Source organism: Salmo trutta, chromosome 5 (genome assembly GCF_901001165.1).
Source record: "Salmo trutta chromosome 5, fSalTru1.1, whole genome shotgun sequence".
Taxonomy (NCBI): Eukaryota; Metazoa; Chordata; class Actinopteri; order Salmoniformes; family Salmonidae; genus Salmo; species Salmo trutta.
The window spans coordinates 32,293,643-32,306,590 of record NC_042961.1 but is presented as its reverse complement, the minus strand read 5'-3'; the positions used below and the strand labels follow the sequence as shown (position 1 = coordinate 32,306,590).

The window sequence follows — 12,948 nt, the reverse complement described above, 5'->3', positions numbered from 1 at the left end:
CAATGCGTTTCTAAGGCATAATATGCAGACCTACAGTAAGCTTGTCAACAGCCTTCCAGCCTTTGGGACAACGACTCCCATTGTTAGGGCGGAGACATGAGCATCTCATCATTTTACCGATCTCTGGTTTCAGCCTCTTGCAAAGTGGAAAGGAAAGTTGACGAGGCACAATGCACTGTTAGGATGCTAGCTTCTGTTAAACTTCTCTAATGCCCAAAGTAAAATGCCTGCTACTCAGGCACAAAAGCTAGAATATGCATATAATTAGTAGAGTTGGATAGAAAACACTCTGAAGTTTCTAAAACTGTTTGAATGATGTCTGTGAGTATAACAGAACTCATATGAAGTGAAAAGGAATGTGTAGGAAAGGCTTAAGTAGGAAGGTGTACATTTCCTAAATCTGAAACAGCCCCTTATAGCCTAACGTCTGCCGCCTGTCTCCGTAGAAGTTAGCCTAGGCCCTGATTGCAGGTCTTAGGTGTAAAGCCTGAAAATGTTTATTAAACCTAAAAGTAAGCCCCCTCTATGGGAAAGCCAACACTTTGTCTGTGTGTGGTGGTCAGGGTTTAAAGGGGTTCAAACCAAATTTTATTTGTCACATGCGCCGAATACAACAGGTGTAGTAGACCTTACAGTGAAATGCTTACTTACAAGCCCTTAACCAACAATGCTTTAAGAAGTCTTAAGAAAAAATAAGTGTTAAGTAAAAATGTTTAAATAAATGTAACAAATATTTCAACAGTAGAAGTTAAATAACAATAGCGAGGCTATATACAGGGGGAACCGGTACAGAGTCAATGTGCGAGGAAACTGGTTAGTCGAGGTAATTGAGGTAATATGTAGATGTAGGTAGAGTTAAAGTGACTATGCATTGATAATAAACAGAGAGTAGCAGCAGCATAAAAGAGGAGTGTGGGTAGCCCTTTGATTAGCTGTTCAGGAGTCTTATTGCTTGGGCGCTCCGGTACCGCATGTCGTGCGGTAGCAGAGAGAACAGTCTATGACTAGGGTGACTGGAGTCTTTGACAATTTTTAGGGCCTTCCTCTGCCTGGTATAGAGGTCCTGGATGGCAGGAAGCTACCCTCTGTAGTGACTTGTGGTCAGAGGCCGAGCAGTTGCCATACCAGGCAGTGATGCAACCAGTCAGGATGCTCTCGATGGTGCAGCTGTAGAACCTTTTGTGGATCTGAGGACCCAAGACAAATCTTTTCAGTTTCCTGATGGGGAATAGGTTTTTTCATGTACTCTTCACGACCGTCTTAGTGTGTTTCGACCATGATAGTTTGTTGGTGATGTGGACACCAAGGAACTTGAAGCTCTCAACCTGCTCCACTACAGCCCCGTTGATGAGAATGGAGGCATGCTCGGTACTCCTTTTCCTGTAGTCCACAATCATCTCCTTTGTCTTGATCACATTGAGGGAGAGGTTGTTGTCCTGGTACCAGATGGCCAGGTCTCTGACCTTCTACCTTTAGGCCGTCTCATTGTTATCGGTGATCAGTCCTACTACTGTTGTGTCATCGGCAAACTTGATGATGGTGTTGGAGTCGTGCCTGGCCATGCAGTCATGAGTGAACAGGGAGTACAGGAGGGGACTGAGCACACACCCATGATGGGCCCACGTGTCGAGGATTAGGGTGGCGGATGTGTTGTTACCTACCCTTACCTACATAAGTGACGCGAGTGGCATTTCCCGTATGGTTGATGAGGATCTCCATATTGCAAATGTCCCGTAACTTACTAGACGTCTGCGGGTGTTATTAAAATAGGGCTACGGCCTTAGGTCGTTCCCCAGGGCCAGTCTTCCAGGAAGTTATCAAATAAAGTCTCTCGGACATATGGTTTCCGCGTTGTAACATTTTTTACTTTTTGACATTTTTCTGCTGTACATGGCCATTTCTCGTAAACGGAAAAGACTTCAAAGACGAAACTCGGTGAGCACAGGTTTGGCCAAATGTGCTTTTAGCCCAGAAACAAGATGGCGTCTAGGCCTCAACGCTCTTTGAGTTAATGCCCATTTTTTGTGATTAAAGGTCGAAACGGTAATTCAAAGTACATAAACCTAAAAATAGAACCAGCCATTTATCTATCGTAATTTACTAGAAATCGTATAATGTAGTTTGATGATGTTTAAACAAATGTGGGATTTTTTTCAAAAAAATTATAGATCCAGTTGCGGCGTGTTAAGGTGAATCCGTTAAGGCAGGTTTCGGAACTCTATGTAATTTCTGTGATTTTCTGTACTCACACAGTCAATGTGGAGTGACACAGCGTGGGGCTTACAGACACACAGAGCCTGCAATAGTTACCTGCGTTCAAACCATCAAGGAACCATCAAGGTACCGTCAGACCTCGAGCTCTGAAACTTTAGCCCAAAATTGGGAGGCTTAAACCTTCACAGAAAGGGAAGCAAATGACATCACCATAGTCTCAAGGCCGTGCCAAGTTCAACGAGATGCCCTACTTGACCATAGCTTGCTCAGTCTGACCGCAGCGACTGTGCAAAAAAGTAGGCCCAAAATGAAGCTTGACCTACATTTGAGGTGCTTTTGGGTGACAGTGGCAGAACCGTTAAGGCTAGAAGTATATTTTTCAACCACAGGAACGTTCCTAAGGTCCTCCCGATCTGTGCGAGCCAAACCTTAACCGTGTGGAATTAACCCTTAACTTCACTATGGTAGGGGGCAGCATTCGGAATTTTGGATGAAAAGCGTGCCCAAATTAAACTGGGTGCTACTGAGGCCCAGAAGCTAGGATATGCATATAATTGGTAGATTTGGATAGAAAACACAGTTTCCAAAACTGTTAAAATAATGTCTGTGAGTATAACAGAACTGGCGAAAACCTGAGGAAAATCCATCCAGGAAGAACTATTATTTTGAAAGGCTGTTTTTCCATTGAAAGCCTATCCACCATACAAAGACTTAGGACCCAGTTCATGATCTCTATGGCTTCTTCTACATGTGGCCAGTCTTTAAGCATTGTTTTTGGCTTTTACTCTGAAAAATTAGGGAGATACAGCACTTTCAATGAGTGGACAGTGGAAATTTCCAGACATGAGTCCAGCATGTGATCGGGAGCGCGCCTCTCTTGTTTCTCCTTTTCTATTGACGAAGCTTTTGTCCGGTTGAAATATTATTGATTATTTATGACAAAAACAACCTAAGGATTGATTTTAAACATCATTTAACATAGTGATATATATCATTTGGTCAGTATATATGCCATTTGGACATGGTTCACTGACTTTTGGGTTCGGAAGCCGACTTCCTATGATCATATATGGCAAATGGTCATAACATCCTGATTCGGTTCTTTCAATACTTATATATGCCATTTGGATATTTCTTATGCCATTTGGACATGGTTCACTGACTTTTGGGTTCGGAAGCTGACTTCCTATGATCATATATGGCAAATGGACAAAAGATAGGCCTTATGGACATACTCAATAAATAAGACAAATGTATGTCCATATGGTTACTACATATGTATAATTGACAAAAAAAATGAAAACATTTCAAAAAACGGTCCAAAACACTTTTTATGAGGTTTTGAAATTTGTAAAAACATTTATTTTTTTTGATTTTCTAAATTTCACCCTTGGGACCTGACTTTGTGACCATTTCCCATATGAAAATCTACAGTGGAGCACGCTCACCCCCTATGGGATATTTGATTTATGACACTTGGCATTTGCAATGTTCCAGTTGCAATATGGTTTTGATGAACTGTTGTCCATTTGAGTGGTATTTGCGATTGTGTATATGGTTCGCCCAATGCCAATAAGTTGCCATTCCTTTATGTCCATTTCATGGGGGTCTTCCCTTACCACCCAGGGGTGGCCCGTCAGATGTCCAGGATCTAGTTGCTTGTAAGGGTGCTCTCGAGCAGCCATCAGATTTGCCACCAATGCTCCTTATAGGACACATCACTGCACTCTATACTCCTCTGTAAACTGGTCCTCTCTGTATACCCGTCGCAAGACCCACTAGTTGATGCTTATTTATAAAACCCTCTTAGGCCTCACTCCCCCCTATCTGAGATATCTACTGCAGTCCTTATCCTCCACATACAGCACCCGTTCTGCCAGTCACATTCTGTTAAAGGTCCCCAAAGCAAACACATCCCTGAGTCACTCGTCTTTTCAGTTCGCTGCAGCTAGCGACTGGAACGAGCTGCAACAAACACTCAAACTGGACAGTTTTATCTCAATCTCTTCATTCAAAGACTCAATCATGGACACTCTTACTGACAGTTGTGGCTGCTTTGCGTGATGTATTGTTGTCTCTACCTTCTTGCCCTTTGTGCTGTTGTCTGTGCCCAATAATGTTTGTACCATGTTTTGTGCTGCTACCATGTTGTTTTGCTACCGTGTTGTCATGTTGTGTTGCTACTATGCTGCGTTGTCATGTGTTGCTGCCTTGCTGTATTGTTGTCTTAGGTCTCTCTTTATGTAGTTTTGTGTCTTTTGTCGGGATGTGTGTTTTGTCCGATATTTATATGTTATTTATTTTATTTTAATTTTAAATCCCAGCCCCTGTCCCCGCAGGGGGTCTTTTGCCTTTTGGTAGGTGTTCTCAACTGACTAAAAAATAAAAGTTGCAGAGGGAGATGTTTAGTCCTAGTGTCCTTAGTTTAGTGATCAGCTTTGAAGGCACTATGGTGTTGAACAATGAGCTGTAGTCAATGAATAGCTTTCTCACATATGGGTTCCTTTTGTCCAGGTGGGTAAAGGGCAGTGTTGAGTGCAATAGAGATTGCATCATCTGTGGATCTGTTGGGGCGGTATGCAAATTGGAGTGGGTCTAGGGTTTCTGGGTTAATGGTGTTGATGTTAGCGGGATTTCTTATAAACTTCCGGGTTAGAGTCCCGCTCCCTGAAAGTGGCAGCTCTACCCTTTAGCTGAGTGCGGATGTTGCCTGTAATCCATGGCTTCTGGTTGGGGTATGTACGTACGGTCACTGTGGGGATGACGTCATCAATGCACTTATTGATGAAGCCAGTGACTAATGTGGTGTACTCCTCAATGCCATCAGAAGAATCCCGGAACATATTCCAGTCTGTGCTAGCAAAACAGTCCTGTAGCATAGCATCTTCTTCATCTGGCAACTTTCTTATTGAACAAGTCACTGGTTTACAACATCTCTAAGTCCTATCTTGCTATCATCCCTGGGGTGCAGTTTAATAAAACAATATATGAATACCTCAGCAAGATAATACATTTATGATATCAATAAATTCACTGAATGAATGTTCGGTGAGAGTGATTAGCAGAAATTATTTTAGAAATACAAAACTATAACTTCGTAGTTTATATGATGAAAGGAATCTCAGGGGAATGAAGCAGAATATATTGGGCATGTCTATGTCTGTATGTGCTGTATCAGTGTTTGTGGCCTAAAATAACAACTTCCTTAAATCTCAGTCACTCTTTTCTTGAAATGTTTTTTTCATTGCATTAGTGGTTGCTGCGAACTTGTCACACTGCACTCTGGGATTCTCAGAGCAAGACAGAGCAAGACAGGTCAACGCCTGGTAATTGAGGGTGACGGAATCAAGATTTACTCTAAAGAATGAAACTGTAAATGTCTGCTCTTAACATCACTGGCCTTAAAACTTGACTTATTTGACTTATGGCACTATTCAATCTCTATTGCTGAAGAATTACAGATTGTGCTATAGAAATGTAAAGGTAATTTCCGATTAAGCAGACATACGCAGCATTTACTGTGAATGCAGTCTCCGCTAACGTGGGAATATTGTTTTTAAATTGAATAGAGCGCTTATTATTTTTAGCTCCTAGTGGAGCAAAGGGCCTCAACGGTGCATCTCCAGTGAACCCTGTTCTGGTCAGTTTTCCTAACTTTATTCCAGGCCCTAAAACTAGACACATCATTCCCCCACCTTCCTATAGACTGACTGGCAAATACAACATACATTTTAATTAAAGCTCTAAGCCATGCTATCATCTGTTACAATTAATTTGGCTATACATTCATCAACTCTAATGTATTTTTTATGAAATGCCATTGTCTTGCTGTATGTTGCTATTAACGTTATTGCTTTGCATATATGGATAAACCTATATGAACAAAGCCTTTATCAATCACAGTTGATGATAAATAAACACTGATTACCTACACTCTGCTAAACTAATTTGGAACAAATCAATCAACAAATCAGCCAGCACCAACAAAAAATGGATAATTGTCTGATATTCTAATATAGCCAGTCTCAGACCTCTCTCAAGGACATGAAAATATTTTTGAGTGAATAGTCAACACAGACACTTGTTTTACTATCTTTAATTTTTCAAATGTGACAAGAACACTTGCAAAAAACATTTTAAACTTGGTCCACTAGAAGAAGAAAAAAACACAAATGATTTAATACTTTTGTTTTTCAGCTTTGAATCCTCTGGTGTTAATTTGGAGTCTATCTTTAAGCCTAAATGAAGTAACAGATTGCTAGTGGGTAGTTTTCAATCATATACAGTGCATTTGGAAAGTATTCAGACCTTCACTTTTTACAAATTTGATTACGTTACAGACTTATTTTAAAATGGATTAAATCGTTTCCCCTCTCATCAATCAACACATAATACCCCATAATGACAAAGCAAAAACAGTTTTTTAGAAATTTTTGCAAATGTATTAAAAATTAAAACCGGAACTATCCCATTTAAGTAGGTATCCAGACCCTTTACTTAGTACTTTGTTGAAGCCCCTTTGGCAGCAATCACAGCCTTGAGTCTTTTTGGGTATGACGCCTCAAGCTTGGCACATCTGTATTTGGGGAGTTTCTCCCATTCTTCTCTGCAGATTCTCTTAAGCTCTGTCAGGTTGGATGGGGAGCATCGGTGCACAGCTATTTTCAGGTCTCTCCAGAGACGTTCGATCGGGTTCAAGTCTGGGCTCTGGCTGTGCCACTCAAGGACATTCAGAGACTTGTCCCGAAGCCACTCCTGCATTGTCTTGGCTGTGTGCTTAGGGTCGTTGTCCTGTTGGAAAGAGAACTTTCGCTGAAAAACATCCCCACAGCATGATGCTGACACCACCATGCTTCACTGTAAGGAGGTGCCAGGTTTCCTCCAGATGTGACGCTTGGCATTCAGGCCAAAGAGTTCAATCTTGGTTTCATCAGACCAGAGAATCTTGTTTTTCATGGTCTGAGAGTCCTTTAGGTGCTTTTTGGCAAACTCCAAGCGGGCTGTCATGTGTCTTTTACTGAGGAGTGGCTTCTGTCTGGAAACTCTACCATAAAGGCCTGATTGGTGGAGTGCTGCGGAGATGGTTGTCCTCCTGGAAGGTTCTCCCATCTCCTCAGGGACTCTAGAGCTCTTTCAGAGTGACCATCGGGTTCTTGGTCACCACCCTGACAAAGGCCCTTCTCCCCTGATTGCTCAGTTTGGCCGGGCGGCCAGCTCTAGGAAGAGTCTTGATGGTTTCAAACTTCTTCCATTTAAGAATGATGGAGGCCACTGTGTTGTTCTTGGGGACCTTCAATGCTGCAGAATTGTTTTGGTACCCTTCCCCAGATCTGTGCTCGACACAATCCTGTCTCGGAGCTCTAAGGACAATTCCATCAACCTCATGGCTTGGTTTTTGCTCTGACATGCACTGTTCACTGTGGGACCTTATATAGACAGGTGTGTGCCTTTACAAATCATGTCCAATCAATTAAATGTACCACAGGTGGACTCCAATCAAGTTGTAGGAAACATCAAGGATGATCAATGGAAACAGGATGCACCTGAGCTCAATTTCGAGTCTCATAGCAAAGGGTTTGAATACTTATGTAAGTAAGGTATTTAAAAAAAAAAATGTTTTTATACATTTGCAAAATGTCCAAAAATCTGTTTTAACTTTGTCATTATGGGGTATTGTGTGTAGATTGATGAGGATAATGTTTTATTCAATCAATTTTAGAATAAGGCTGTAATGTAACAAAATGTGGAAAAAGTGAAGGGGTCTGAATACTTTCTGAATGTACTGTAAATATCCAGAAATCTCATTCCATTTGCAAACCTAAGAAGGAGTAAAATGACTGGATAGAAACTGCATCATCTACATAATAAAGGGATTAGCAGACTATAAAATGTACAGTATTTAAATTGTAACTTAATATTCACATTTATATATAAAATGTACGAAACCAGGATCTTTTTAACACCCACTACCAAAAATAGCTTTGTTTCTGTTACCTCTGAAAGATCATTTTAAATGACCATAATAAAAATAATGAATTATTTATTCTTTGTTATCAGCATCATTAATAGCATTAATTCTTTCTTACTATTTTTGTTCTTTTTTCAACTTTTTGATTTCATAAAAAAAGTAAATAAATTAACATGCTATCTCTTTCCCTGAAAGCCAATACTCCACTGTGTCATTGAGTGAGAGCGAGACAGGTGCTTGTGTGTGTGTGTGTGTGTGTGTGTATGCTTGTGTTTGTGTCTTTAAAAGAACACAAGAGAACAGAAACATAACCTGGGTGATGACACACCTGTCTCAAACCCAAAGAGGGAGGACGGGAGAGGGGGGAATTATAGTCCATACAAAAAATAATTAACTGTAAATATATACTATTTATATATTTATACATATTTGAATATATTTACAATTTTACTCAGCACTATATTTATGCATTATTTTCTTGCCATAATAATAATATGTGTGTGGGATTATCAAGAGAAGGTAAAAAGAAACAAGACAATATTACAAAATATAAACAAGAGGCAGTGTCTGTATGCGCTCTTCTCCTATTTAACTGTTTTTGTTAGTTTGATGCTTTCTTTCAGTCCCCTTCCTATTTTGCTGTCCTCTTTTTGAGTCCCTTGTTTTTTCAGTTCATTATGGTGCATATTTTCCCTCTGGGCACAAACTAAAGTCTTAGAATGGCAGTCAATGGAATGGAATCATGGAACGCACAAATTGTAAATTCCAAACTCTTGTGGAAAACAACAGAACAAAAAACAAAACGACAAGAAAGGGGGTCCCTGTCCTCTCCTTAAGACCTTGAACATGGGTATGAACGTGGGTGAATGTGTTCAGTTCTAACAGCAGCGCTGCCACCAGCCCAGTCTCATCCAGTCCGTTAGTCCTTTGCACACTCTGTCTTTGCACACACTGTACATAGATTTTTTCTATTGTGTTATTGACTGTACGTATGTTTATGTGTAACTCTGTATTGTTTGTTTTTGTCGCACTGCCTTGCTTTATATTGGCCAGGTCGCAGTTGTAAATGAGAACTTGTTCTCAACTGGCCTACCTGGTTGAATAAAAGTGAACTAAAAAAATTAAAAATAAAGTCCATTGGGAGCTAGAGAGGGGTTGGGGGGCAGGAGGTTTGTGGTTTGAGGGGGTTAGTAGTGGGGGTATATCCCACTTTCTCTCAATGGAAGTGTCTCTTGGGGGGGGGGGGGGGTGTAAGGGTGAGGGGCAGGTCAGGCTCGATTGAGGGATTGAGGAGGGGAGGCCTCATGTTTTGACGCCCCCATTGATGTGCTGGTACTTTGTGAGGCAGGGCTCTTCTGGTAAGGGGTCATGGGAGAACACAGAGTCATCACCGGAGGAACAGGAACTGCGTGTGTCCTGGAAGCTGGGAGAATACTGCTCCGCGGGGGCACACAGGTCCAGATACTCCTACAGTACACATAGACAGGGTAAGAGGGAAGAAGGGGGTGAGACAACTATACCACTCACAGGTTTAGAGAGGAGAGATAGAGAGAAAGAGAAGAGAAAGTGAGAGAACTATAAACTATTATGTAAACTATAAACTATTTCTAAATCACGTTGGACAGATTCATAAAAAATGTTTGCGGCACCAGGAGAGAAAATAATCTTAAATCGGATCCGTATAAAAATATTTGCATGAATAATACTTAATAAATGGTGAGTGCTGGAGCGAGGGGAACTTTCCAGCATGGTTCACATAGAGCAATGCTGACCCGGTTGCTGCTAGTCTCAGTATAAAGTGGTTCAACGTGTCTGGCCGGGCAAGGCAGAGCACCCAGAGAGAGAGAAAGAACAAAAGAGTGAGAGAGAACAACAGAGAGAGGGAGGGAGGGAAAGAGTGAGAGGGGGAGACCAGAGAGAGAGAGAAACCAAAGAGAGAGAGAGAGAAAGAGACCAGAGAGAGAGCGTTCAAACTAAGAGAGGAGGGGCAAGAAAGAGAGAGAGAGGGAGCGGAGCGAAAGACAGACCAGAGAGATAAAGAGAGAGACTGTTCAAACTAAAATAGAGGGCCACTCAACCCGGGGCTACATCTATACCGCTCCGCTTAACGTCACTCTCCAGCACAATCCAAACAAACCTGACATCTGAAATTGGAATGTGGCTGAACGTAGTCTGGCAACCTTCAGCGCTCACCCAAAAACCGAGGAAAATATAAAAAACAAAAATATTTTGTTGTATTCATTTCGGGGCTTTTTCAACTTAAACCAGTCATTTTGTCTTTATCCCTGCACCCTCCTTTCTCCTTAGAAGTGTTCTTGGGGTTTGAGCGTTCTTCTTAAAAAGAGTGCTGGCTTCCATTTTCTCGGCTCAACACAAGGCATCTCACATTACTAAAGAGCTCCACATATGCCAGTGGTTTGGGGAGGGGAAAAAGGGGCGCTTTATTACATTTCAAAAGTTTGAACTGAAACCTTGAAGTTGGGGCTTTTGGCATTATCTATGGAGTCCCGGTCTGAGGCCAGATGAGCCCTGACAGATTTCCATCCACAGCCCCTCTTCAGACCCGTGCACGGATATCACACACGACAGGAGGGGAACGGAAAGAAACACAAACCATTATTCCGAGGCGAGGACTAGCTCGGAGTAGCTCTCTATGATTGGGCAACATCAGTGGGCCATGGCCTGGTTTGCATCAACCAGCCATTTTTTGGTCACTGTAAAGGTCATGTGTCAGCCAACGCAGGTTCCTTCTAATGCTTTTTGAACATTCTTGTTAAAAAAAAGTGTAGTTCAACTTTGCTTGCCCCCAATTGGAGTGTCTGTGAGCCTGTATCGTGTTCATCTTTTTCCAAGCTTTTGGAGAAGCCTGACATGCTTTTACGTCATACTTCTCAGTGCCCGAGCACTTCCAGGGATACGAGGTCAGTAGGGTTGGGGTCAATTCCATTTAAATTCAGTCAATTAAGGAAGTAAACTTAAATTCCAATTCCATTTTTTCCTCAATGCTAATTATTTTTATTGGAATTTCTGTTTACTTCCTGAATTGAAAGGGAATTGACCCCAACCCTGTACGTACATTGCCTTCGGAAAGTATTCCGACTTTTTCCAAATTTTGTTACGTTACAGCCTTATTCTAAAATGGATTAAATTGTTTTCCCCCCTCATTAATCTACACACAATAGCCCATAATGATAAAGTAAAAAAACGGAAATATCACATTTACATAATCCTTCAAGAGGTTGGGCCATCCTATAAATGTTTAGTGAAATATAATAACACTTTGCAGACACTTTGATCCAATATGACTTACAGCCATGCGTGAATACATTTTTACTTATGGGTGGGTACGGGAATCAAACCAAATATCCTGGTAATGCAATGCCCTACCAAGATGCATGACAGGGTTATGAATGCTTTTTGAAGCATCAATTTAATATTTATAAGGCCTTTATTAAGCGTGCTAATACCACCCTTTATAAAGCACAGGTTTATGTCATACAGTGCATTCGGGAAAGTATTCTGACCAGTGCACTTTTTCCACATTTTGTTACGTTACAGCCATATTCAAAAATGTATTAAATGTGTTTTTCTCCTCATCAATCTACACATAATACCCCATAATGACAAAGCAAAAACAGTATTTTAGACATTTTTGCAAATGTAAAAAACTGAAATATCACATAAGTATTCAGACCCTTTACTTAGTACTTTGTTGAAGCACCTTTGGCAGTGATTACAGCATCGAGTCTTCTTGGGTATGACGCTACAAGCTTGGCACACCTGTATTTGGGGAGTTTCTTCTATTCTTCTCTGCAGATGGCGCTGAAATAAGATGGTTTTACATACTCCTAACCAACTGTGCTATTTTGTTAGTTTTTTACTTATTTTGTACATAATGTGGATGCTACTGTCTCTTATGACCAAAAATAACTTCTGGACATCAGAACAGCGATTACTCACCTCGATCTGGAAGAAACTTTTTCCTTTAACGAGTCCGACGAGAAGGATATACTGCTTTCCCGGGAACAATTCCCCGTCATTTGCGTGGATAAAAGATGGAGGAAAAGGGGTCGCAGGTCGGGCTGCCTTCTGAGAATCCGTAAGCGAGCGAGTAAACTCTCACTACCATCCATTCTACAGGCTAACGTACAATCATTGTAAAATAAAATTGATGACCTACGATTAAGATTATCCTACCAACGGGACATTAAAAACTGCAATATCTTATGTTTCACCGAGTCGTGGCTGAACGACGACACGGATAATATAGAGCTGGCAGGATTTTCCACGCACCGGCAGAACTGAGAAGAAGCTACAACAGCTGGTGTGCAATGTCTAATATTAAAGAAGTCTCGAGGTACTGCACGCCTGAGGTAGAGTACCATATGATAAGCTGTAGACCACACTATCTGCCAAGAGAGTTCTCATCTATATTATTCGTAGCCGTCTATTTACCACCACAGACCGATGCTGGCACTAAGACCACACTCAACCAACTCTAAGGCCATAAGCTAACAGGAAAATGCTAATCCAGAAGCGGCGCTCCTAGTGGCCGGGTACTTTAATGCAGGCAAACTTAAATCAGTTTTACCAAATTTGTACCAGCATGTCACATGTGCAACTCTAGACCACCTTTACTTCACACACAGAGATGCATACAAAGCCTTCCATTCGGCAAATCTGACCATAATTCTATCCTCCTGATTCCTGATTACGAGCATAAAATAGAGCAGGAAGTAACAGTGACTCTCTCAATACGGAAGTGG

The 12,948-nt window shown here is 41.3% G+C and overlaps 1 protein-coding gene across 7 annotated transcripts in view; it reads right to left on the bottom strand.

The window, feature by feature from the left end:
- Positions 1-8,321: 8,321 nt before the first annotated feature.
- LOC115194075 (fibroblast growth factor receptor 2) overlaps positions 8,322-12,948 on the bottom strand; it is a 135,268-nt gene continuing 130,641 nt past the window's right edge. For all 7 annotated transcript variants that reach the window (XM_029753419.1, XM_029753421.1, XM_029753420.1 and 4 more), the window contains one exon: positions 8,322-9,649. In XM_029753419.1, the coding sequence (XP_029609279.1) occupies positions 9,485-9,649 (165 nt within the window). In that variant the 3' untranslated portion in view covers positions 8,322-9,484. The remainder of the gene's footprint in view (positions 9,650-12,948) is intronic.